We start from the raw sequence: 27800 nt of genomic DNA on the forward strand, positions 1-27800 counted from the left end.
TCTCTTCTGGGTGCTTCTACTCACTGTAATATATTAAATTTAATAGGATCACAGCTGCAGAGTGGGAAGAAACCTCAACACATAGGTCATCTAGTCCAAACCCATCAGTTTTACAGATGAAGGGTAATTCTAGTGAAAGCTACATGAGGTCTGAGATAAGGACAAATGAACTGGCCAGCAAGAAAAGGCTGAGAAACTCATACCTGTGCAAACAGAACCAGCTGTTCTTGTTTTTCACTCCAAAGGAAGAACTTCATATAAATTTATGTAAAAATGTCTTCCAGACATTCAGGCTGGTCACCTCTGCCTTATTTATTCCTGTGAGTGGTCTCACAGGCCTTAGGGTCAGAAAGACTTGCCTATAACACATCCTGACTCTAAAACCAGGGGTGGGTTATTTAATATTTTGATATTGCTGGCAACTCTTAAGACTAAGTCTTGAGGGTTGGGATAATAGATGGGGAGGTGACTTGGAAAAACTGTGGAGCATTTGTAGATATTCTGTAATGGGTCCTGAACAGGTAATCCCATGATTGTGAGTTAACTGTCAACATTTTTTAAAAAGTCTAAGTCAATTTGAATCATCCGTCTGCTCCATTCAGAACTCAGAGACTCCTTTTCTCACTGCATTCAATGACAGACCATGTGGTAATGGAGGCCTATCGCCCCCACAAAGAGGGTTTATTGTCTCCCCAGAAACAGGCTTTCATCCTTGGCCTTTTTAATTTGCTTGTTTCCTTTCTAAGTGAAGAGAATGCAGTCTCTGATCTTTGCGATCAAGAGAACAACCTATAGGAATCCTGATGTTGGAATTCAGCTGGGTGTTACAGTCCGTCTAGCATCAATGCCTGATTGAGAAAGGAACGACCTAACTTTCTGGACTTATACTAGCAAAAACTAAAAGGAGACTCACTCAGCACTAATGCTGCCACATCTGGACATGCACTTCATGGGATCAATGCCATGTAGGCACTGAGCTTAGTTTTGAACCTAGTCCCCTAAAGAAAAAGGGTGTATAAAGGAGAGTATGTCATGCAAACATTGGGAGAAATATTTGTACATTTGTTCTTGACATTCTTAAGTAAACCTCCCTTTGTAAAAGCTACCTCAGGTTAAGTGCTAAATGGAACAGGGTACAAAGTCACTAGCTCCTAACAAATGGAGAGAATACAGGTGATAAGGCCTTAAGTCAGGAGCAGAAGAAGAGAGACATCCACAAACCTTTCAGAGCACCTAAGAATCCTGGGGGAAGCTGGTCTGTCTCTGGGAGAGAAGGTCAGAGCATTCTGCTTTAAGTAGCACCAAGGTCACAGGGTTGTTTTGAGAATCAAATAAGATAATACATATCAAGCCTTGTAAAAACCCTAAAGGGATATATAAATGCTAGCTATCATTGTTAGGAGTTGTAATTTCACTTCAGTGAAGGGAGTTTCCACACTGGATGCTCCCCATTGAGATAAAATCAAGAGGGAGGTCTAGATAAAATAAATAAATAAATTTAAATAAACGTGAATTATTTATGGACTTCTGGATTATGTGAGCAATAAGATGGAGGGCTAGATCTTTTCTCTGATCCCTAGAATCTCTTAAACCTAGCCAAAACAGAAAATATATGCTGAAAAGAAATCAACATTAGCTGTATTGATCCTCAAAGATACTCAGAATCCAAAAGAAAGCTGCTTAGGAGAAAAAAAAAAGAAGTGGTACTTACTGACCCTGAGCTCATTCAGCACCTCCCACCTCCCATGCCACTGGCTGTGAAGCTGCACCAGACGACTCTAGGGCAGGAGAGCTTGCAACATAACCCAACCCTACAACCTGTTCCTTTCTCCCTCTTTATAGTGTCCTGGAGACCCCAGTGTCAGGCTGAAGAAGTTTGCTCAGTGAGTGGATCACAGCAGACCTCCAGGAACAAAACTGTGCGGAAGACAGGGCCACAACAAACTAGTGCTGCAGCAGGTAATACTACAGCATCGATGGGGCAGCCCTCTGAACTGCGGGTGCTGAGCCAGAGAACTAAGGGAAAGAAAGCATGAGGCAAGACACCAAGTCATTACCCTAGTGGAGGGAGCAGCATGCTGCTAAATGTGAATAAAAGAGCTCAACATCCAGCTGGGGCCAGTTCTGAACATGCAAAAGAAATGTTAGGGCAGAGACCTGAATTGCCCATCATGAGAGGAAGCTGAGACTCTCTGAGATCCAGCCCTCAAGGAAACCATTAGTGAGGACAGAATGAGAAAGTGAGCAGTAGGAGAAAATGCAGTGGGGATGGGAATGGAGGTGGGGAACTGAGATTGCTAAAGACCTCAAGAAGCGGCTCAAATAATGTGAACGTAAGCAGATAAATCAACAGGCAAAACATTAACAGAAGGAAAAATGGCCTCCAGATCTAGTAAACTAGTTCAGGCATCTATGAGTAAATACTGCAAAACAAAGAAGAATGATCTAACACTTGATAAAACAGAGGACCCTGTAGAATGTGAAGAGAATGTAGAATCACGACTCAGTGTTCCCAAGTGGTTCAAAAGAGAAATGAGAATTATGAGGGTGGATTTTTGTGTGCACAGCAAAAATAATGGACAAAACATAAAAATGGAATAAGTAATGGCAAGTCTTACCAAGCATAAGAGAGAACAATAGACTGGGAATGCAAATATACCTTAGTAAAGGACAATCTAGAAGACAAGCAAAATGAAATAGTATTTAATTATTTTAAAAGAAAATATACTCACTGTGCAGGCAAAATATGTTGATCTTGAAGACATGATATATAGCTACAACCTAATGATTACCTATCTCCCAGAAGAACACAAGAGGACAAAATCCTTAACAACATTGTCCATGAAAGTAAGAACTACCCAGAACTTATGAATGTAGAATACCAACTGAAAAAACTCATAGATAACCTCCAGGAAAAAAAAAAAACAAGCCCAGAGGTACAAACTCCAAGACACATCAATGGTTTAATTTGACGACCTCAAGTCAGAAACAACAAGTTCTACAAGCATTCAAAGAGAAAGACCTGCAAATACAAAGGAAAGGAAATTCAAATAACACAAGACTATTATGCACCCACCAAAAACAAAAGTGAGAGTGGAATATTGTATTCCAAAGAACAAAGAATGAAGCCCAGGGTGACCTGCTCTGCACAGCTAAGTTTAATCCTATGTGACAAAACATAAATGTTCTATAATAAAGAAATATCTGGAATATTTGTAGAAAGAAAATCAGAACTGAAGAGATTATCTGCTTCTTAATCACCTCAAACAACAGAAATGCAGGAGTAAATAAATGCAGCAGCTAAGAACAAAAGTAACAGAGAAACAGCAAAAAGACTTCTTTCTAAATGAACACAAGGAAACAAGTGCGAAGATAGAAGTCTATTTGAAGTGACAGTGAAAAAGTGGTCTTGGAGCATTATGGACAGAACCTGGTGATATCTGCCTTCAGGTGAATCAATTTTTTTTTTGTTTTAAGGGTTTTTTTGTTTGTTTTTGGTGGGCCTACATTACTGCATGAACCGGTATATGGGAGGGTTTTCGAGTGGGGAGACAGAGAGGAATGTGTGATGTACTGGGGTCAAATCAAGGGAAAGGCGACCCCTTAGAAAGAGAAAAGGCTGCCAGGTAAATGGGTGAGAAGGAAAAGGGGAAGGAAGGAGGCTTTACTTTGGTGGTAGGAGGGGCTTCCACTGATGAATGCTTCTCTGGGTGAAAAGATATGTTTTGTAAAGGGAAAGAGAGACCTTGTGCTGGGTGTGGCCTAGGGCTTAAAAAGTCCACTTGTCCTACCTCAGGAGGCAGGGAGTTGGAACTCCTAAGGGCAACTGGCATCTGGGGGAGTAGGAGTAAATGGACCTAGGGAGGAGATTTTGAAGGTGGAAAAAATAACTGGGAGAGAATATAGATGGTGGGCTGCATAATCAGGCAAGTGGTAGGAGAGGGACTCTACCACAGGACAGTATCCTCTTTGAAACTTATAATCATTAGCACTGTTCTGGAAATGATGAACAATGGAAAAAGAGGAACCACAGAGCAAGCTCTACAAGATAATGGCGAGAACTGACTAGGAGGAAGTACTTTGAATGGAGACCTGGGAAGTTTTTATTACATGAGCAATACAGAGAGACTAGATAATTAGAGAAGTCATGAATCAGAGAATGATCACCTAGAGAAGAAAGAAAAGTTGAATAATGACGATAGTGAAAGAAATATTTTTTGGAAAGGAGTGCAAAAATGAAATTTTTAAAAATGGGACTAGTTGAAGAGGAGGAGAGGAAGTACTTCACTGAAGGGAAAAAAGGGTGGACCAGATAAAAGCAGGAGAGAAAAAGAAACTAATAAGCAAAACTTCAAAGGGAAAGGGATAACAAATGAGGGGAAGGGATCAAGAATGAGGGGAAGCAAGCCAGAGGGAACACGGCACTTCAAAAAAGATTAAAATGAAGTAATGGGAGGAACATAGTACTGTTTATAGCAGAAAAGGGAAAAATCTTAACTGAAAAAAATACAAACGGAGAAAAATATAAACCTAACTCTTATAACTTCAAACGAGAATGGATTAAACAATCAAATAAAATAACAGTAACAAATTAGATAAGAAAACAAAACCCTATAACCATTTGATGCTTACAAGAAATACATTTAAAAAACAAGTATGTATACAAAATAAAACAGAGCGGATGGCAAAAAACTTACTATATGTCAAGTGAATCCAAAGAAGCAGGAGACTTTGCTATCTGACAAAGTCAAGATAGTCATGCTATCTGACAAAGCAAAAACAAACATTCAAAAAATAAAAAGTGATACATAACAAAACTAAATTAAGCTGATGGGAGCCACATACAACAAACCAATACTAGTGATAAACTTTTAGGCTCCAAATGCCATTACATCCAAATTCATAAAGGAAACACTTTCTGTGCTTCAGAAAGGAAAGACATTATCACAATAGTGACTAGAAATTTCAATATCCCTCTCTCAGTCTTAGATAAGTCTAAAAGAAAGACAAACAAAAGGGAAAATAAATTCAACAAGTTGCTGGAGAAATTAGACTTGAAAGACTTTAAACATCTTCTAAATGGAACTACAAAAACATAAATATTTCTCAGAACCACAAGGAGCTTTTACAAAAATAGACCATGTACTACATCACAGAGATAAAGAAAAACCAATATAAGAAGACAGAAATAGTTAATATGTTCTTTACAGACCACAAAACAATAAAACTAGTCATTGATGCAGCAACCACAAAAAAAGATACAAGCCCAAATGGAGACTTAACAATGAAATCCTAAATAAGAAATGGATCAAAGAAAAAAGCATAGAAATAAGTCATAACTGTAGAAAAAAATGATGAAACAACATACTGAAATTTCTGGAATACACTAAAGCAGATCTCAGGGGAAAAAAGCATATCCTGGCAAATACACATTAATAAAATTGAAAAGGAGAGGATTAATGAACTCAATATGCATTTTAAAAATTAGAAAGCCAACAAATAAGCAACCCTAAGTTAAGCACAAAAGAGGATATATTAAAAATTAGAGGAGAAATAGATAAATAGGAAACCAAAACAGCCCATAGGAATAATAATTAAAACTAAAACTTGGTTCTTTGAAAAGACTAATAAAATTGATAAACCCTTAGTTAATCTGACTAAAAAGGGAGCAAAAAATCAAATCAATAGAACAGCAAATGAGCAAGGTAATATCACAATAAAACCAAAAGAAATAAAAAGAATAATCAGAACATATTATGCACAACTATATGCTAACAAAACTGAGAACACAAAATAAAGGAATACCTTCAAAGATATAAAATACCCAAACGGAGATCTTAAATAACCCAATCTCAGAAAAGGAAATTGATCTTGTCATATCAAGGAGCTACCAAAAGGGGGAAAACCATCCTAGAACTGATGGATTTACAGGTGAATTCTAGCAAACTTTTAAAGAACAGTTAGTACCCATAATTTAGAAGTTGTTTTCAAAAATTGAGAAAGAAAGCACACTACCAGAATCATTTTATGAGGCAAATATAATCCTAATACCTAAACAAGGGAAAGACACAATACAGAAAGAAAACTATAGGCCAATATAATTATTGAAAATTGACTAAGAAGTTTTAAACAAAATCCTGTCAAATAGACTATAGTGAGCTATCTAAGAAATCATTCATTATAACCAAATAGGATTAATACCATGGATGCAAGAGTAGTTCAACATTAAGAAAACAATAAACATAATTTATTATATTAAAGACAAAAACTTACAAGACCACATGATCATCTCATTAGAAAGCCTTTGGAGAAGTACAACACTCTTTTATGCTAAAAACTCAACAAAGTATAGGCACGGAGGGATCTTTTTTAAGCATCTATCTGAAACCAAAGGCAAGCATCATATGCAATGGGGACACACTAGAACCTTTTTCCAATAAACAGGGGAGTAAAATAATGGTGCTCACTCTTCTAGCTATTATTTGATATAGTTCTGAAATTGATAGCACTAGCACTAAGATAAGAGAAAGTAATGAAAGGCATGAAGACAGATAGAGAAGATAAAACTATCCATATTTACTGACGATGTGATGGTATACCTGGAGAATCCTAGGTATACTGAGACAATTAATAGCTTGACCAAACTGCAGGATAGAAAATAAAGCCTCAAGAATCAACAGTATTTCTATGTAATATTAACAAAACACAAGAAGCAACAATAGAAAGGGAAATCTCATTCTAAATAACTACAAAATGTATAAAATATTTGGAGGTCATCCTACCAAAGCAACCAAAAGACTTGTATAGATTCAATTATAAAATGCCCTTAAAGAAACAAATAACTTAAATAGCTAGAGGAAATGTTCAGTGCTTATAGCTAGGTCATAGCAATATAATAAAAATGACAATACTACCAAAATTAATTTATACTTCTAATGCTATACTAATCAAATTACCAACAGTATACTTTATAGAACTTGATAAAATAATAACAAAATTAATTTGAAAAAACAAAAGATTTAGAATATTAAGGAAAATGCTGAAAAGAACAAACTAGGGACAAAGAGGGTAATGGAACTTTTAGAATACCAACTATATTATAAAGCAGAAATCACCAAAAACTATCTTGTATTGTTTTTAAAATAGTGGTAGGAGCATTCTAGACAAGAGAAAATCAAAGAAACTCAATAACATTGTTTAACAATGTGGAAAACATAAATTAACTAGGCAAAAACTCTTTATTTGATTAAAAACTGCTAGGAAAACTGTCTGGCAGAAACCAGGCTTACACTAATACCTGATACCATATTCCACAATACATAATAAATGGATATTTAACCTTAATATTAAAAATAATACTATTAAAAAATAAGAAAGGAAGCAGATCATATATCTCTCATACCTATGGGAAAGAGATACATTCTTAACTGAAGAAGAGATAGAAGCAATTACAAAAGATAAAATAGACAATTTCAAGTACATGAAACTGAAAAGCTGCATACACAAAGATAAGAAGGGAAGTGGTTAAATAGGGAAAAATCTTCATATCAAATTTCTCTAATAAAGATTTGGTATCCAATCCATAACATTTTTATACATACATACATAGACATATACACATTTATGTCTACTGATAGCCATTCCCCAATAGATAAGTGGCTAAAAGACAAGAGAATAGTTCTCAAAAAAAAAATAGTAAAGTCTTTCATGACTACATGAAAGAATATTCCAAATCACTGATAAGAGAAATGCTAGTCAAAACAACTCTAAGGTTGTACTTCACACCCTGCAAATTGGAAAAGATGAAAAAAAAATGTCAATAGTCATTACTGGAAGGATTAAGGGATGATAGACATAGTAATATATTGTTGGTGGAAATTTAAAATGCTATAACTATTATAAAAAGCAATTTGGAATTATGCAAATAAAGTGACTAAAATGTCCATTGAACCAGAGACTCCATTATTTGGCTTATATTCTAAGGAAGCCATCAATACAAAAGAAAGTCCCCAAATACACCTAAATATTTAGATCAGCACTTTTTGTGACAGGAAAGAATTGGAAACAAAGTAGATGCCCATCAATTGTGGAATGGCTAAACAAATTGTGGTGTATTGGAATATTACTATATTGTAAGAAATAGGTGTCATGAATACAAAGAAACAAGGAAGGATCTATGTGAACAAATCCAGAATAAAGTGAGCAGAGCCAAGAAAACAATAGGTACGGTAATTACAACAATGTAAATAGAAAGAACTATAGATTAAAATACCAAAAGCTAATGTAATAAAAATATTAGATCAAGGAAGAATAGAATGAAGAAATATGACCTCTTTGTGAAGAGGGGAGGTCCACAGGTGTTATGCATAGCATGTTTTCAGATATTTTTCAGGATACGGATCAGTTAAGCTGATTGTTTTCCTTTCTTTAAAAAAAATTGTTATATGGGATAGCATACACACATATGTATGTATGTATATGTATGTATGTGTGTGTGTGTATATACATATATATATACACATATATATATGTATATATATATATATGTCATCTGCTAAATAATCTTAACTAGTTACCACCACTCAGACAACATTTTATCTAAAAGAGAAAAAGAGATGAAAGATTCTTCGTAGTGTGGAAAGTATACTAACAAAAAAAATCTTACATCATGTCTTTAAATGTATAATATTTTTTAAAGGAATGTAACTATGTTACTTGGATCTGGGTTGTATAGATTGAGGCATACGCCTGATTGACTGATTCTTCCTCTCCTACCCAGGGTGTGAATGCAGAGGCCACTGCTGATCCTCACCCTAATTCTGGTGGGGACAGAAGCTTTAATATGCTGTTTTCCTCAGGCAGCCTGGCAATCCTCTGATCCCAGGAGGCTCACTGTATTGGTACCACACCTAATATGGCCATTGGATTGCCTTTGGCTCGCCTGCATTTCAGAGCTCCTGAACACAAGCAATCCACCAGCCTCTGACTCCCCAGTAGAAGAGGATACAGGTTTGTACCACCATGACTGGCAAACCTGATTGCTAAACTTGATCACCTATATTAAATATAGTCTAAAGACTCAAAGCAACTGCTTCCTGAAAATTATGAGGACACTTAATTTTCCAAATCATACTTCTTGAGGATAAGAACTGTTTCATATTTTATATGTGTATTCCCAGTGTCTTTCATGGTGCCTGCCGTAGAGTAGATATTTAGTAAATGCTTGACTGAAATACCTAGACTTAAGAATACAGCTGTTATAGCACACTAATGAAGACGACAAAAAATTAAGATACGTCTCTGAGGATTAAGACGATGGCAATTTCAAAATAAATTCCTCTTTGTGGATATCCATCTACAGTAAATTTATTTGCTTGTCCTAGCTTAGAGGTTTCCATCCTTATTCAGACTTAGTTGCAAATAACCCAGTGGTCTTGAACTTGTCATTGTTTGATGGCACACATCAGAAGAAGTGAATGATGAGAAATGGTAAGTGGCAAGCTGAAATTAGCTACATACCTGATACACTTTGCCGGTTTGAATCAGAATCCCCATTACTTGTGTTTGAATTGCTAGGAGAGTTATTGTCTACCCCTCCCAGAAGGGGGCGCAAATGACTCACTGATACTTGCTCAATGAAAGAAGTTCCATACTTCCGAAAATACCACCATTCAAATATCTGGAAAAGAAGCACAGAGGTTCAACTGAAGAGTGTTTATTTGTATTCCAAGTAATTTGTAATGCCTTCTATATATGTATCTCTTAGACTCTACATTTGTTATATTTTTGAATCTTAACATTGTTAATATATTACTTATTAACACAGGCTGAAAAGAAAAAATAGCTATATTAAGCAAAAAACAATTGACACATCTAGATTTAATATAATCTTCATCCAGGTGCAAAAGTTTCCTGTAAAAATATTTTTATGGGTTGAGCTGTCACACATTAATAGAAAGTCAATGTAGGTGAAAGAATTTTTAAAACACACACTTACGATACATCCAGGGCAAACTTTGGAGATGGGTTTGATCTAAGTATTCAAATATTTGGTTTAGACATTCAACTGTAGTAGAATTTGTATAGAGTGCATGTATGGAATTTGTTAAGACAGAAAAATTCCTTTTTCAAGTTAACTTTTTAAAAAGAAATATCCATTTTACATGATGAGAGAAACCATCATGTGGCACCCCAAAATTTGCAGTCTACTGATAACCCACTTATTCATTGCCAATGTTATATCTACTAAAAACTGCTTTAAATAAATACCCAACAGTTTCCTGCTTCATAAATCCACTAATTTGTTATTGTGTCCATGCATTACAAAAGAAAAATAAGTTTCCTTCACAATAAATTCCCCAGATTATATGCTGACAGACTGACAGGGGACTTCCTAAAATCTAGGGCTGTATCAAGCCATCTTACCTACTATTTGGCTACACTGAGAAAGTCCTCCTCCAATTTTTCTCTCTGTGCCTCTCTCTCTCTCTCTGCCACCTGCTTTTCATTCCTCCCTCGCTGTGACAGGTGTTTGGTTTGGATTTGGTTGCCTCCCAACCCCTAGGACTGGAATTCATTCCATAGCAGAAATTTAATAATACTCAAATGTATCCATAATTGACTCTTGCAACATTTTCTTGAGATGAACAAAATTTTCCATTTTTATAGAAATCTCTTTACTCCGAATAGACTTGGTCCAGAATCACTCATTTCATAAAAATAAGATTTTTGTTGAATATCTCAGAATAAAATATGCATTAGTGAAAAACGGGTGTTTTATTACTAATCCTTTATATGGAGTCCCTAAAGAAGGGGAGAGAACATATGTAAGTGATCGTGGAGGACAAATACGCCAAAAAAAATTTCTCATTTTGTAAATGGTAGTACAAACTTATGCTAATAAGTGCTGTGAGGGTATGAGGGTATATGTGTGCATGGCATGAAGGTTAAAAATCCAATATACTGCCTGATATATATACAATTTGGGCAAATAAAGATTGGAAGAGGGATATTATTTAAGTTGATGAAATCATCATAAGAGGTTCAACTAGGTTACCAAAGTTCTATAACTAAGAAACATTGCTTTAAGTGAGCTGTTTTGGAACCAATAAAAGGCCCTTTACCACCCCCAAGAGGCTAAAGAAATTTAAAATGAAGAGGTTTTTTAAAGGTTTAAATTAAAAATCCTGAAAATTTCCCCCACCTCTCCCTGCCCCCAAGTTTAATTTGGAAAGGAAATACAGAGCCTCCACAACCTTATCAATCTGGGGTAAGATGTCCTCATGTTCTTTGCTAAATCTCAGGCTCTGGTGAGAGACAATTCACTGTTTCAAAACAAGTATACATGGCACTTTTGATAACCACACATTTAGTGTCCTTTGGGGTTTTTTCCCCTGATGCATAATCCATGATGTTAACTACAAAACTTTCATAAACAAAACTGTATATGGCAAACCTGTTTTTGATATGTTCGTAGGCTCATTGGACTTGTCATTTTGTCATATATTTTTGAAAATGGTCACAAAATAGATGACAAATGTAAAGACAACCTTTATTTTATCATGACTTATTCTCTCAAGTACTTCTGCCACATAAACCTACTGATCAGAGAAAAGCCAAAAATCCTGTATAATAGTTGGACTGCACCACAGACAGTTCAAGTGTCAGCTCTATGGGACAGGCTAAAATCCTACCCTCACCTGTTTTCCTATACTAGACTTCCAATCACCAGATAGGTGTTTCCACTTTGGATATCCTACCATAACCTCTAATTCAATAAATCTAAAACCTAATTCATCTTTTCCTCCTAATATTAGCTCTCCCACCTGATTCCCCAATTTCTGTTAATGGTTCTTAATTCTAGTGCCTTCCCTCTGTTAATTATTTGCTATTTATCCTAGAGTTTGCTTTGTACTTATTTGTTTGCATGTTGCTTCTGCCCATTAGATTATAAGCTCCTTGAGGGCAGGAACTTTCTTTTGTGCCTTTTTACAGTCAGTGCTTAGAATAATGCCTGGTACATAGTTGGTCCTTAATTAATCAATCTCTCAGGTAGGCAGGTTCAAACTTGGGAACCATCATTTATTTCTTTCTCTCCCTTCTTGCCTACATCCCTACATCTAATCAGGAACCTTCTATGAATAAGGTTTTAAGTCAGTCACATCATACTGTTGACTCACAATAAGTCTGCAATCCACTAAAACTTCCAGTTCTTTTCCACAGGAAATGCTTTTTAGACAGGTCTTTCCAAAAATTAGGCTACATTTCTTACATCTGTCCTTTCCTTTTCATTTCCAAAGCAACTGATTCCATTTATTAACATCTACTACTTCAACGATTCTCCTTGGCTTACCGCTCCCCCTTTCCCATTTCCAGTTCATCTTGCACAATGTCATGAGATCCATCTTTCTAAAACATCAGTTTCACCCCCGCAAAGCCATGTTCACAAATGTTCAATGGCTCCCCACTGTCTATAGGTATAAATACAAACTCCACAGCCTGACAGAGTCTTCTTTAATTTGGCTTTTTTCAACTTTAGCTCCCTCCTACATTACCACGCTACATATAAACACTGCTCCAGTCAGACTAATCCATTCAAAGAACCATTAAACTTCCACAGTAGAAGTGACATCTCAGGACGTCTAAGCCAATCCCTGCCTAAACGCTGCTTCCCTCTATACGATCTCCAACAAAATCCAACTGCTGCCTCACAACCTTCATTAAAAGGGAATTCATTTCTTCCCAAGGCAGGTTACTCTGTTTTGGGACAGCTCTAATATTCGTAAAGTTCTTCCTTATACTAAGTGGAAATCAATACTCCTGAATTTCTCCATCCACTAAGTCTTAGCTCTTCCCTTTGGGGCCAAGCAAAGCAAATCTAATGTCTATTCCACCTGGCAGTCCTCCGGATGTTTGAAAGGCGTTGATCACATCCCCTACTAGGTCCTGCCTCTCTAGGTAAATATATCGTATTTCTCCATGAAGTCTTCTAGGACACAGTTTTATGTCCCGATGCCAATCTACTCAACCTCCTCTGGATATGCTCCAACTAAAGGTCCTACCAAACATGTGGTGCCCAGAACTGCATACATCGTTCCAGAGAAAGTCTGACCAGCACGGGTACACCGGAACTATCACCTTCTTCATCCTCAACACTACTCTTTTACAAATGAAGTTTTTAGCAGACATATCACATACGAGATACCCACGATATAATCAACTTTTAGATCCAAGTCTTTTTCACTTGATCTTCTTGTCCCTCCTCCTCTACCCCAGTCCTACACCACTGCACTCTGTCGTTGTTGTTGAGATTATCATTCTAAGTGGAGAACTTTAAATTTAGCTTTAAGGCCCTATTGTGAAAGCTCATCATGATGTGGAGGTGACAGTTCCTGAAGCATGAGCTTATAGACAGTTTCTACCAAACTGGAAAGGCTCTGGGTACAGAAAGTTAGCCATGAGCTGATAAAGTTTATGGCTACAGTGACCCATGAAACACATTAAAATACATGCAAAAATGAAACAGTCCTTGTGTAGGCCCAGCCACCAATGAAGACGCCAGCTGGGGAGTAAGTGAAGTGGATAAAATGCTGGCTCAGACTCAGGAAGAGCTCCATGAGTTCAAATCCTGCCTCAGACACTTAAGAGCTGTCTGACCTTGGACAAGTGGCTGAACCTGACTACTTCAATTTCCTTATCTGTAAAATGAGGATAAAAATAGCATTTACCTAGCAGGCTTATTGTGAGGATAAAATGAGGTAACATTTGTAAAGTGCTTTGCAAACCTTAAAGCACTGCATAAATGCAAGTTATTATTATTATTATTATAATTCATGTTGGTAGAAGGTCAGAAAAGCAGCCAAAAGGCACTAAAAATCATGTGGGCCATAGGCTTTGAAAAATTCATTATTAGCAGCAATAATAATAGCATTTATACGGAGCTTTAACATTTGCAAAGCACTTTACAAACATTTTATCTTCACAACAACCTGGGGAAGTCGTGTTATTATTATTCCTACTTCACAGATAAGGACACTGAGGCTGAGGGAAGTTAAATGAGGGCACAAGGCAAAATGTGAGCTTAGCTCTTCTGAATTCAAATCCAACACTGTCCACTGCTGACGGCTGGTGTCTTTTACAGACACTCTGATGCTTTGGACAGAAATAGGGAAGTGTGGAAGAAGAAAGGATTTTGGAGAAAGAAAATTAGTCTGGATTTGGGCATGATGAGTTTAAGGTCTGTGTGATAATGCAAGTTAGACTAGTCTCCACTCCATTTGTTTCTCCAGTTCTTCCAAGTGAATGAGCAAACTGGGTGGCTCAGGAATTATAAAGGCTCAGGCTGCCGACAGTGCACCCTGGTCACCTACATACAAGGCAGCCACAGGAGCTCTCTGATACCTAGCCTTTGGGGAAGGATGGGCAACCCAGGTAAGGAAGCTTCATTGTATCACCAAGCTGTCTGATACTGTGGCTATGTCCAATGCTCCACCGCCCAGCTGACCTTTGACCAAAAATGAACAAATTAGACCATGTTGAAAGAATTGAACCCCATCCATATGGACATCCCTAAAGCCAGAGAGCGAAGTTGTTATAGCTCAACGAAAGGATAATTTGCAGATTTCGTCAGCCGGGTGAGTAAGAGTTGGTACAGCTGGTTTCATTGTGTACCAAAAGGCAACAAGGAACATAAGAGGAACTTGGTCACTCAAAGCTTTCAGGGTTCACAGACAACATTAAGTAGAGTACTATAAAGATTTTTTTAACAGGCACCAATATCTGTGGCTAAGAAGGAAAAGGACAAAAATTCCTATGAAAAACCATCATCAGTTTCTTACATCAACATATGCTTTAATCTTATGGAAATTTAAAAGAAGTGAGCCCAGAGGAGTATGAGGAAAACTACAGTGAAAAATGAAAGAAGTCCACTATTTATAGACTAGTCAGCAGCCTCTCTCAGCTTATGTAACATGAATCCTTTCCTCAAGAAGAAAAGTGGAAAGCCATGGGGAGGGGGGGGAGTACTAAAGAACATCACAAAAAAATGAAAGTTGATATTTGAATGGTCAGGAAATGAATACTTAATTATACAAGTAGCAATCATTTCAGAATCAGTAGTCACATCACTGAATAGCTAAAGCAAAAGTTAAAATTTATACAAAAATAAGGAGCAAGACTATAGATACAGCAAAAAAAATTACAGCAACTCCAACCTGACCAAGCTGCCAACTCCAAATACCTCCCTCAAACAGAAACCGGCTGAGACAAACACGATGAGAACACTTTGATATGATCCCTGCCTGTAATCACTGGCAAGTCTCTGTTTCTCAGGTTACTCGTCATAAGAAGGTGCTAGATGACAAAATGATGTCAAAAGTCCTTCCAGCTCCAAATCTTGTGATCTTTACCAAATAGAGGACCATGCCAGCCAAGGAAAATATCAGTTTAGCATACAAGCTCATTTGCAAAATATTACAGAGAAATAAAAATGATAAATAATATCACCTCACAAAACAATGGAAGGCAAGTGAAGAGGTGAAATAGTGAAACACAAAGGAATGAGTTACCCCCGATCACGTAGAGAGCATCTGCAGAGAAAAGTGGAAAAACAGCAGATAGCAATCAATCGACAAGAATTTATTAGGCACCTACTATGTGCTGGGCATTCTGTTAGGCACTGGGGACACAGAGGGAAACAATCTCTATCTGCAAGTTGTAATCTCGAGAGACAAGAAGTGTGTGTGTGTGTGTGTGTGTGTGTGTGTGTGTGTGTGTGCATGCGCGCGCGCACGCGTGTGTGCAAGCATGTGTATATAAAAATATGTGTATATAAAGAACAAATACAAAGAAAATAATAAAAATTAGTTAAGTAGAAAGTAGTATGGAGGGGAAGGAAAATCATATAAAAGACCTGGGCTTGAGCTGTGACTCAAAGGAAGAGAAGGATTCTATGAGGTGGAGGTGAGGAGGCAGTGCACACCGGACATGGAGATGGAAGACAGAGTCTTCTGTGAAGAAGAGAGAAAACATCAGTTTGGCCAGATCACAGAGCTTAAGGCAGGAAGTAATGTCCAATGACAGCGGAAGGATGAGTGGGAGCCAGGTTGTACATGGCTTTAAAAAGCTAAACTGAGGAACTGATACCTCATTTTAGAAGCAATAGAGAGCCAATGAAATTTACAGAGGGGAAGAGCGACATGGTGAGATCTGCATTAAAAGGAGGAAAAAAACCTCTTTGGTAACAACGTAGAGAATGCACTGGAGTGAAAGACTTGAGGCAGGGTGGCCTGCTGGGAGGCTATTACGTTCATCTAAGTGAGAAGTGATTAGGACCTGGACTGTGTGAGTGGAAAGAATGTGAGAGATGCCGTAAATGTAGAAACAACGGACAGGCTATATAGAGGAAAGTAAAGAGTTGGGAATAATGTGGAGATTACAAACCTGGGAGATGGGCAGGACAGTGACACCTTTGACAGATACAGAAAAGTTTGCAAGAGAGGAAGGCTTGAGGGGAGCCCAGTTTTGCACAAGTTGATTTTGAAAGGTATGGAAGAATATCCTAAGCCCTGCCCTCATACAAATTAGGCTAGTTTTCTGTTTTTATTTCTCCCTAAAAAGTACTGATTGAGAGAGTTGGTTGACTCAGGGGATAAAGGCTGCCAACAGCGCTCCCTGGTCATCCGAATACAAAGCAGCCTCATGAGCTCTCGGACGCTTAGCCTTTGGAAAAGGATGGGCAAGTCTGGTAAGAAGCTTCACCCAGCTGTAACAATTTGAGGTGTCTCCAATGTCTAACCTTGCTGAATACCTTTTTCCTGCTATACTTAAGTAAATCTCCTTTGGTTAACTGTTGAACGATCTATGGTTGTTTCACTTTGTTCCAATATCCAACATAAACTACTAGATGACAGGCCTGAGGAAGGCCAGCCCAGAACAAGATGTCTCATCCAGTTTGAAATGTCCTATAGGCAACTGGTGATGAGTGACTAAAGTTCAGGAGACAGACTGCCGCTAGATATACAGATCTGTCAGTCATCTGCATAAAGATGAAATTAAACCCATGGGAGCTCATGAAACAACCCAGAGAAAGAAAAAGTGTTCAGAGAGAACAGTCTAGGAAAAAACTATAGGGAACTTCCACAGTTAGGGGCATGATACAGATGACTTGCCAGCAAAGGAGATGAAGGAACGGTCAGGCAGGGAGGAGAACCAGGAGAGAGGAGTATCATGAAAGCCCAGAGAGATCAACAGTGTCAAATGCAGCAGGTAATACAAGAAGGATAAGGTCTTTTAAAAGGCCATCAGATTTTGGCAACGAAGAAAACACTAGTAACTTTGGAAGCAGCAGTTTATTATTAGAGTGGTCACATCAGAAGCCAAATCGCAAAGAGATGTAGGGAAGAATGAAGTGGAATTATTAAGTGTAGATAGCTTTTTCAAGGAGTTTGGCTGTGAAAGGGAGGAGAGGTGTGGGATAATAGCTTGAGGTGATGGTAGGCTCTAGTTTTTTGAAGATGGGGAGGCTTGGGCATAGTTGAAGTTAGCAGGGAAGGAAGGAACTGATAGAAATTTGAGAGGTAGGGAGGATGACTGAGGTTACAATCTGCAGAGGAAAGGAGAGAATATGACACAGAACAGATCTGCTAATGTTCCACAGTGGGTCTCAACCTTTTTGGTGTCATGGAGCCCCCTCGGGCAATGTAGTGAAGCCTATGCCTGTGCCCCTAACAGAATAATGTTTTTAAATGCATAAAATCAAATATATAGGGTTACAAAGCTAACCAATTAGTAATAGTTATTAAGATACACAATTTTTAAAACCCAAGCTCACAGACTACAGGTTAAGAACATCTCTTCTACAGTGATCTATGCTTCTCAGTGAAGGTAAGTCTACCACATTTGGACCCTACCTTCTTCCTACCAAAGTAGCAATGGCACTTAACAAAATAAAAATATAAGATTCAAGTTAACTCAATACATGTTATCTGTGCTAGAAGCAAGACAATTCGAAAGCTCTTAAATCTCAAAGCAAAAAAAAAAAAAATTCCAAAAGAGCCTAACTGGTAGGTATTTTAAAAAGTGACTAGCATCAGCAACCACTGACCCAAATAACCACTTCACCATCACTATACAATCTTTATAAAAATTGTCTATGTACAAATGGAGAGTATTAATTGTCAAAATGCAAGAAGGGAACAGGATTTCCTAGATAATTCACTGATAAAAATACAAGAAGAGCACAGGATTTCCTAGACAATTTTCTTCAGCCAACCATATCTTCAGACACTCATCCCCCTAAAAGATGTAGAGAGTACAGGTTCTACTGTGTCTTTTATTTATTGATCTCCAACTAGTATTTGATTCAATATAACAAAAAAGGCTCCAAAGGTCTCCTCAAATAAGATATTTCCCCCACATGTGTCAAAATAATACAAGAGTTTATGACAGAAACAGTGGGGCTGGATAATGAGAATTGTCCACGTACCAATTCCCAAGAGAAACAGTCAAGATAACTGGTAAATTCATAAGGTACAGCCCCATGGAGGAACTATACCAATCTGGATGTGGTCCTGAGTTTGGATTGCTTATAATGTATTCACATGTGAATTTTGGCTCACTTAAGATGGATATATCCATTAAAATGTGAGGTACTTTGTAAAAGTATTACTAAGCAGCTTGTTTAATTCTGGGTACAAAATAATTCAAACTCCTGGGGCTATGAGCCACTTGTATCCATCCAAAATCCTGAGCACAGTTGGTCAATTCCTGTGTTTACATGTGTCACAATTTATTATCTCAGAATCAGGACCCATTGGGACTCAGAGTGGTTACAATTAGGCGGGAAGTGGAGCTAACTCCTACAGGCACACTGTAAATTGTTAAATTATCAGTGTGAGCATTTATACCTTGGAAATCAGGAAATATTACAAATCAGGTTGAATTATTCTTATACTGATAGTCTAGGTCTAAGAAAGCAATGAAGAAAATATTAGAAATTAAGATTAAACTTAAAAGTGTATCATAAATACATTTTTTTTTCAGAGAACTGGTGGCTAAACATTTATCAGAATACTTCTAGCTACAATGCTCATTCTGTACCTATGTTCTTGTGATACCAATAAATTATAGTGAAGTACGTTCACTACATGTCAGTGTCTCTCCTTCAAATCCCTAATCAAACTGGATCACAAATACATAGGGTGTTTGCCAGTGTTATGGGGGATTTTCTACCCAAAGTCCAAGAAGAAGGATTCTCAATTGATGATAAGTTTCTTTAAATGTTCCTCTCGGCAGATGAAATATACTAAATGCAGGGAAGCTAAAACATTCTAAAGCCTCCTCAGTGAGATCCAGTTATTTGAGAGAGATTAGTCTAACTATTCACACGGGAAAAACAAGGAGGACAAACACACACACACACACACACACACACACACACACACACACACACTGCCCAGACTGAGTAGGATAGGCAGTACATTGAGTCAGGTCATTAGTAGGTGTACCTTGGATAAGTGCTTCAGAAGGACAATGATTTGCATCAAGAATTGAAAAGGTGGACATTGAATTGGATCACATTTGGGAAACAGTATGGTGCTTTCAGTAATTCCACACTACTTGCCGCTAGAAAAAGATTAATTTTTAACACTAATATTCTTCCAGTGGTGTTATACAACTCCAAATCAAGGAACCCAACACTCTGCAAAGAATCAAAATTACAGGTAATTTGAAGGCTAAAGGAAAGATGCATGCAGAATTTCAATAGGAGTATAATATGCAAGAAAAAAGATATAAATGGCCAGAAAAGATGACACATGATGGAGTGGAAAGGACATGGTTTTGGAGTCATTATGACCTTGGGAAACACTTCATGTTTGTGGGTCTTCAGTTTCCTCAAATATAAAAAGAAAGGGCTGGATTCACTGACATCTAAGGTCCTTTCCAATCCTAAATCTTTGGTCCTTAAGACATAAGTAGCTAAGGAGCAGACACCTCAATAAATCTGTGATCTCATCAATTTGGGTATTCTTTCCAAAAGTTCAGATCTCAATCCACCAATGTTTTCTCATCCTGTGTGTCTCTAATCCATCCTGTCCAATAAATCCTCCACAGGAGATCAATCCAACAAGAAAAGAGTCTTCTTTTGGGTCAGTCAACAGGCATTTATTAAGCAATTACTATGTGCCAGATACTGGGCTAAGATACTAAGGTCTCTTAACATTACATGGGAACATGTGCAGTACGCAGACTCTCCTTCTGTTATTCCCTACTCTTACATGACCAGCTGCCCATCTTTTCTAGTCACACACATCTGCTCTCTGGGCAATACTCAAAGAAAACGCCATTAACTGTTTACTGAGAGTGTTCCTAATGACTCCAATAGGAAGCAAATGCTACCTTCACCATATCATGAATTGGGAAATGCTTTTAGGGAGAACTGCCCTGTACTAAAAATGTTCCCAATAATCCAACAATAATTCCAAAGAAAGACAACCTGGAGAAGTTTTAGAATTAACTTTCTTCTTCTCTGAATGGTTTTCACTGTTTCCACATGCTGGTATACCTCTGTATGTGTGCGTACTATTCAGCTACAGCATTAAAAATCACAGGACTGTTTCCAAGGAATAAAGATGGATCTGTATTTATTCCAGTAGTGCTTGGCAATGTAAATAAAGAATCTAGTGGTGGGGGTGACTAGTGGTTGAGGACTATCACCAAAGATTTTGGATGAAAGTATATTTTCTATCCAGAGAAGCAGTTCTTAAGTATTTATCAAACTCTTTCCTTTACGAAAGCAACTGAGACTAGAAAAGGGAACATGAATAAGACTTCTCCATTTACTTGCAACAAGTGGGCTGAATTTTCCCAGCTACTGATAGTGATTACAGACCCTGCTGAACTTCATGTTCTTCATATAACATATCTTTCCAACTTTCAGGCTATTTCCTGAACATGTTACACGTACAGAGATGTTTCAGGAGTCTCTTCTGAGTAATTAATCTCCCATTCATTCCCATGAGAATAAAATGATTCTCACCTCCTAAAATTGGTGATCTCTTTCCTATGACCTCTTCCCTAGGACTACAACTAAAGTGGATGATACTGGTGTGACAATACATATAATTACAGTGAATGTTGGAAATTGAAGACAGGAGAAATATGAAACTTCCCTTCAGTGTTGTATGAGATAGCACTAACCCATAACAGGAAAGAATGCCAAAGTGACACCAGCTGCGTAAGCCTTTGAAAATTTATCTGGGAGTGAACAGCTTTCAGAAAGGATAAAAGATTCACTGTGAAAAGTAGATAAGCTTTTGGAAAAAAAAAAAAAACAGGAGAGCTTCAATGCTAAAAGTTATCAACTAAAGAGTGTAGTGAAAAGCATACTAGACTTGTCATCAAGAGGGCCTGGATTCAAGTCTTGATTTGCATACCTACCGGTAGTGTGACCCTGGATAAATAAGTCTCTGGGCCTCAGCTCCTTCATCAGTAAGTAGGGATAATGATACTGGGCATTAGTTAGTACAACGGATCAAGTAAAGGAGTTGGAAGCCAGCTTCAGACACGGATTAGCTGTGTGATCCTGGGCAAGTCGCTTGACTTCTGTGTGCCTCAGTTTCCTCATCTGTAAAATGGGGACAATAACAGCACCTAGCTCTCAGTGTTGTTGTGAGAATAAAATGAGAGCTTTGCAAAAATGTTAATGCATTATTTGAAATCCCAGCATTAATTTTTATTGCTGTTTTGGTTGTTACTATTAACAGGACCTGCCTTACAGGACTGTTTTGGAAGAAACATTTTGTTAAGCCTAAAGTAGTAAGTACTGACATATAAATGTGAATTATTATAAGAAATGGCAGTTCACAAGCATCTTTGCCCCTTTTTAGCCCTGACTTTTGAACCCATGATTTTTTTTTAATTCCTTGAAGCTTTTCTTTTTAAAGATATAGGACAGCCGCAGAGTGGGTCCAAGCCTCCTGCAATAAGCCTTAGTTCCATCCCCCTCAGTTCCCAGATCCCTAAGCAGGTGTCACATCTATTCCGTGGGCTCCCTGATTCCTTATGCCCTCCCCAGCCACCTGATGCCCAAGGTTCTGGGGTGAGGGTGAGGAAGAGAGGGAAGGAAGAGGGGAACAGAGGAGGAAGAGAGAGAATAAGATGACTCATGCCTGCCACACAAGGATTCTTCACCATTACAGTTTGCACAAAGACCCGAGAGCTACAATCTCTAGCAAAAATCTCTAGCCCCTTAAAGAAAGTCCTGGGACCTTTATTCTGGTTCTCATTTAACTTGAAGTCCCTCCCCTTCTTGTGGGCCTCAGTTTCCTCCTCTGAAAAATCAGGGACTATACCATCCAGAGTAGCAGGCATCACTGATGGAGGAATAGTAGCCTAGCTAAGGACTGAAAAGCCCCCTTCTCCCACAGCTCTCCCCAGCCCCTTTCCCTTAAGTGTCTTCTAATCCTTGTTCCCCTTACTCCATGGCCAACCAAGACCCCAAGACATTCCAATTCTCATCTTCAAAATAAGATCCTTACATGTGGCAAGTCTCCCTGAACAGTTGGCTGTTCTGACCCCTGCAGAGGGCATTAATTTTCATGGTGAACCCAAGAAGCTGTAATCTGATAAGGCTGCAGGCTCCTCGGTTCCCTCCCATTGTCTGTGGCTTCCACCGCCATCTGGCCTCCACAGCTTCTCACCCTTTCCCCTTAGAGCCAAAAATCAAGTTGTTTTATAATTCACATGCCCTGGCTTGTTCATGCTGCCTCCAAGACCCCAAATAATCCTTTTTACTCTGATTTCCCTGGCCCCTTCTCTAGCCGTCCCTCATTCCCAAGAATGTAGACTGGCTGGAACCTGGCAATCTCCAGAAAGTGATGGGCAGTAATCAGAAAGTATAATTATGGGCTAAGCGAAAAGATAATATTTTAAGTTATCGTAATGGCCCATGTGAAAAGTGTTATGACAAAAGCAGGCCTACTCATTTTAAAGAGGTTTTTTTTTTTTAAGTAGAAAAAGAACTGTGTTGAGAGAATCAGATAATTTTTTAGAGTTGAAAAAACCTTAGCAATTTGCAAATATAATCCCCTCATATTACAGTATCAAAAATAGTATCATGTTTGCTTTTCTGTCTCCTTTATGTAATTCATCTTTCCAACGTGCAGTATGAGAAAATTATAACAAATGAATATAATCTTAGATTTGTTCCACCTTGTCTCCTCTCCATTTCCTAATTCTTCTGCCAATCCAGCTACCCGCTAAGTTTCACCCCTAACCCAAGCTGTCTCCTGATTCTTTTCTTCATGATTCTCATTCCCCCTATTTTCTTATGTTCATCCTTCCCTTTCCTTTGTTTCATTCATGTGTGGATCCGTATTTGTACATTTGTGTCTGTATATGAATTTTTCTAATTGTATATATAAACATCTTTATACCCTCTTAGCTATGTACAGCTTCTCCTAAACTATCACATTTAATATCATAATTATAAATTTATTAATTATATTAATTATTAATTGATAATAATAGCTAATATTTATATAATATGTTCCAGGCACTATGCTAAGTACTTTAAATTTATTAGCTCATCTGATCCTCTCAACAACCCTGGGAAGTAGGGGCTATTATTATCCCCATTTGAAAGCTGAGGAACCTGAGACGGGGGTTGTGTCCAGGGTCACACAGCTAGTGTCTGAGGCTGGATTTAGACTCGGGTCTTCCTGAATCCAGGCTTAGCGCTCTATCCACTGCACCATGTAGGTGCCTCCAATTTAAGTATTTTATGCCACATCACTGCTGCACCGCGGCCCCCACCAACACTATAAATTTCCCCTCTGAAACAGCAATCCGGTTGCCAGCTTCTTTTTTCCGCTCCATTCTTTCAGCAGAATAGGTTCTGTCCTTGCTTAGACACATACATACATAAAGGGTTACATTGGCAGGTTCGGGTGGTAATGACAGCTGCTGTTCCTAGGACTGTTGCTGGGGGAGCAGAATAAGGAGAGGCCAGTGCCAGGAAGGCTGAGAGGCAGCTGGCACAAGAGGCTGCTCAAAGTTGAGGAGCAGAGAACTACTTAAAACGATAAGTTGGGATCAGGAATAATGGGACAACGGTGGTTAGTGAGGAGTCTGGCTCCTTTTTGATTTGGGGCCAGTTCCCAACCAATGAGATGGAGCTGCCCTAGATGGATGACTCATATCTGAGCTTCTTGTTTTAAAAAGAACACACATCTGGGAGAACAAAGAGGCTCTCTGCTGAATGAATTTTATATTCAGGCAGGTGTGCTAGATTGATGGATTTTGTTTCCACAATAACAGCTACTCCCTTTTCTACCCTCTCCCATCTCCACCTCCTCCTGCTTCTCCTCATATCATTAAATTCTCTCATCTATTAGCTCTGAAGTATCCACAAACACATTGATTCCCCAAGGGCAATGCTGTACTTTTGAGGGGGAAGGGACTACCCCAGGGTGTAGTCATTAAATAATTCTCTCTCCGCTGACAGTAAACAAAACCAAAGTGTTTTCTGAACATACAGCTGTCTATGGGGCACCTGATGCTTTACTTCAATTCTAGCCACATTAAATGTACCCGCATGAAGAGGTATAACAGAGGACAGAGGGTGGAGAAGCCAGGTGCAATGTGGATGGTGTGGGGTGGGCACACAAAACCAAATGATGACGGTGTTCCCTAAAAACAAACACTATGAATAATGTGACAGTGCTGATATTTCCCCAGTCATTCTGCCCTCAAAAATTTTTTAAGGTTGTTAATGAAATCTGTAATTGAACCGAGGCTTTCCTCAGAAATTTCACCAGTGAGTATCATTTGTTTTCCACTGGTGCTAAGAGGGCAAATGCATCATTAGGACAGTTGAAAGCCAGGCATGCTACTGGAGTGAATCATCGGGACCTCACAGTTATGTGAAGAATGCAATATAGCAACTAACAAGCCCTGAAGAGCAATATTCATGGCGTAGGAAATTCCTTTATTTGGAGAGGCAAGAGAGTAAGTCTGACATCTGTTTTCAGAACAACCATTTAGAAAGTAAAAGAATGATGGGCTATGGATAGAACAGTAGAAAAATAACAGAGAATGGCTTACAGTTTTTCTTCCAGTACCTATACATTCTGGGGAGCCCTCAACAGGGTGCTTCTATAATATAGTCCAAGCTAGAACTTACTGAAGAGATCAGAAAAACAGCTGAAAAACTCTTAGCTTGAGCTTGTCATGTGATAGTCTTCAAAGCAAGGAAGGAACCACCACTTGAAAAAATAAAATAAACTTTTCTTCTCAGTCAATGGCTCCCTGGTGCATGAAATTATGACTCAACTTACCATAAGAAAAACATTCATTTTTCTATGCTTATGTCTATGGTTTTAGCAAATAATAGGTCTTGCTATGTAGAGAATATATAGAAGTTTAAAGGCAACACTATGAAAACATTATTCATAACTTTAATAACTATATTTGTGTGAATGTTTGGTGTACTTGTTTTAAAAATTAAAAACCCCACAATATAATTATTTTTAGAATGCTATATTTCCAAAACATAATATAATAATAATTTTGTTATTAAAGGATCATTTATGCACAATGGGCAGCACATCTGTACAATTTGAAACTTTTCTCCATCCAGAGTTCTCTCCTTGTCCATCACCTCTTTTCTCATTTTCTAACTAGTCGTTCATATTATCATCTTCATTTCTCTTCTTTCTTCCTATGCCAACTCTTTGTCCTAGATTATGACAGTCTAAGAATCATTCTACCAAAATGCTTTCCCAAGCTGACTCTACAATATACTGTCTCTTCTTTAAACTCTTGTTAAAAACAATAAATCTACTGATTATTCATTCATTCCGGGTACAGTGGGAAGAGCACTAGCTCTCCAATCAGAGGATCTGGATTTGAATATGGCATCTGAGCTTTACTGTCTGTATAACCTTGGGGAGCCCTTTGAAGCTCCCAGGACCTCAGTTTCCACATCTGGAAGATGGAGGGTTTGGACTAAGTATCCTCTGAGGCTCTAAGATTCTATAATATTGCTTTGACATCCATTCCACTTTTTTTTAAAACTGCTTTCTGGCAAAGTGGCTTCTTATGTTTTCACTCTCAAAATACCTCATATTGAACTCCTTTGTATTTATTTATATTTATCTTGATACTGATTCCATGTTTACTTTTATTATACATTTACTATCTTTCCCATTAGAATGTAATCTCCTTATATGTGGGGACTGTTTATTTATGGTACAGCTAGGTCTGGATTAGCACAAATGATAAATCCCTTTAAGTGGCCATATTATTTGAATTTACACTGCATATTTCCATTGGGCTAGAACCACTTACCCTAATTTATAAAGTTATGTAAATATTAGAGTGCAAAGAAATGCCACTTCAATGGATTCATTATTCCCACTCATTGGCACCTAACTGTATTTGTCTCCCCAGTCTCTAGCACAGTGCCTGGCACCTAGTAGGTACTTAATAACTACTTGTGACCCAATTGATATTCACTAATCACCTCTTCAGCAACATGCTCTAAAGTCTCATCAGAATTCAAAGTCAAGCTCACTAATCTATGGTCTGCCAACCTCATTCGCTGCCTTTTTTTTTTTTTTGAATCTTCCTGTTCTACCAGATCATTCAGAGACCTCTCCAAGTGGTTCAGCCATCACACCCACCCACAAATTCTTTCAGTATCATAAATGTAGTTGACTTGGGCCTGGGCAACCTGGACTCAGAAAGAGTGACTCTCAACTCATTTGGAAGATTACTAAGAATTGGCCATTTTTATTCTGTCTATTTCAGTCCAAGGGTTATTATCTTTGTCAGAGAAAAGCAAAGTAACACTTGAGCAATTCTGTCTTCTTTCCATCATCTATGATATCACATCCATCCACCCCTAGCAGTGGTCTTATCCTTCCCCCTTATCTTATATAAAGAACGTTGCTCTCCTTTCCCCAGTGTTGTTTTCCCTAACCCGTCTTGCTGTCCTTAGATTTCTCTGACAGTGTCCGCTCACTCCGAGCTTTAGTATCCTTAACATTATTGTTTTACAGGACCATGCCACACTTACAGTTAGTTCTAGTGGCTCTATCCTTAGTTAAATCTTTGGTGCATTCATGTCAAGCTCTGGAAACAATTCTTCCTTTTCCTTCTCACCACCAAAAAAGGAATTATTTCTATTGGTGTCTTTAGAATTTCATTTTAGGCTTCCCATGCTTCATGTGTTGACTATCCCTAGAGAATTTTAATCTATGCAATCTTACCCTATCCTTCTTCTGAACAGTTTGAACTCTCTCCTCAACCCCGGAGTGCAGACCAGACTATACCTGGCTTGATTTTCCTTCTCTACAATGAATCCTAAGCTGGAGTAATCACTTCCTCCTCGTGGTGGTGGCTGTTACTACTACCACTACTACCACTACCACTACTAGACAGATAGATAGATAGCATTTAATAGTGCTTTAAGGTTTGCAAAGCACTTTTAAAATACTGTCCCATTTTATCTTCACAATAACCATAGGAGGTAGGTGCTACTATTATCTCTGTTTTACAGCTGAGGAAACTGAAGCAAACAGAAGTTAAATCACCTGCCCTAAGTCATACAACTAATCAGTATCTAAGTCCAGATTTGACCTCAGGTCTTCCAGACACCAAGTCCAGTGTTCTATCCATCGTACCACCCAGCTGCCTCATTTCCAACATTCCAACCGATGACTACCAACCAATTATTCTAACTTGGTAAGAGTCGGATCCAATAAAGTATCTCCCTAATTCCACAGGGCCAGTTAGGT

At 38.1% G+C, this 27800-nt stretch overlaps 1 protein-coding gene across 6 annotated transcripts in view; it reads right to left on the reverse strand.

The window, feature by feature from the left end:
* Window positions 1-27800, reverse strand: part of ST7 (suppression of tumorigenicity 7) — a 291352-nt gene that overhangs the window by 118975 nt on the left and 144577 nt on the right. For all 6 annotated transcript variants that reach the window (XM_036759845.1, XM_036759844.1, XM_036759849.1 and 3 more), the window contains one exon: window positions 9520-9679. In XM_036759845.1, the coding sequence (XP_036615740.1) occupies window positions 9520-9679 (160 nt within the window). The remainder of the gene's footprint in view (window positions 1-9519; window positions 9680-27800) is intronic.

The sequence above is a fragment of the Trichosurus vulpecula genome, chromosome 5 (assembly GCF_011100635.1).
Source record: "Trichosurus vulpecula isolate mTriVul1 chromosome 5, mTriVul1.pri, whole genome shotgun sequence".
Classification (NCBI taxonomy): domain Eukaryota; kingdom Metazoa; phylum Chordata; class Mammalia; order Diprotodontia; family Phalangeridae; genus Trichosurus; species Trichosurus vulpecula.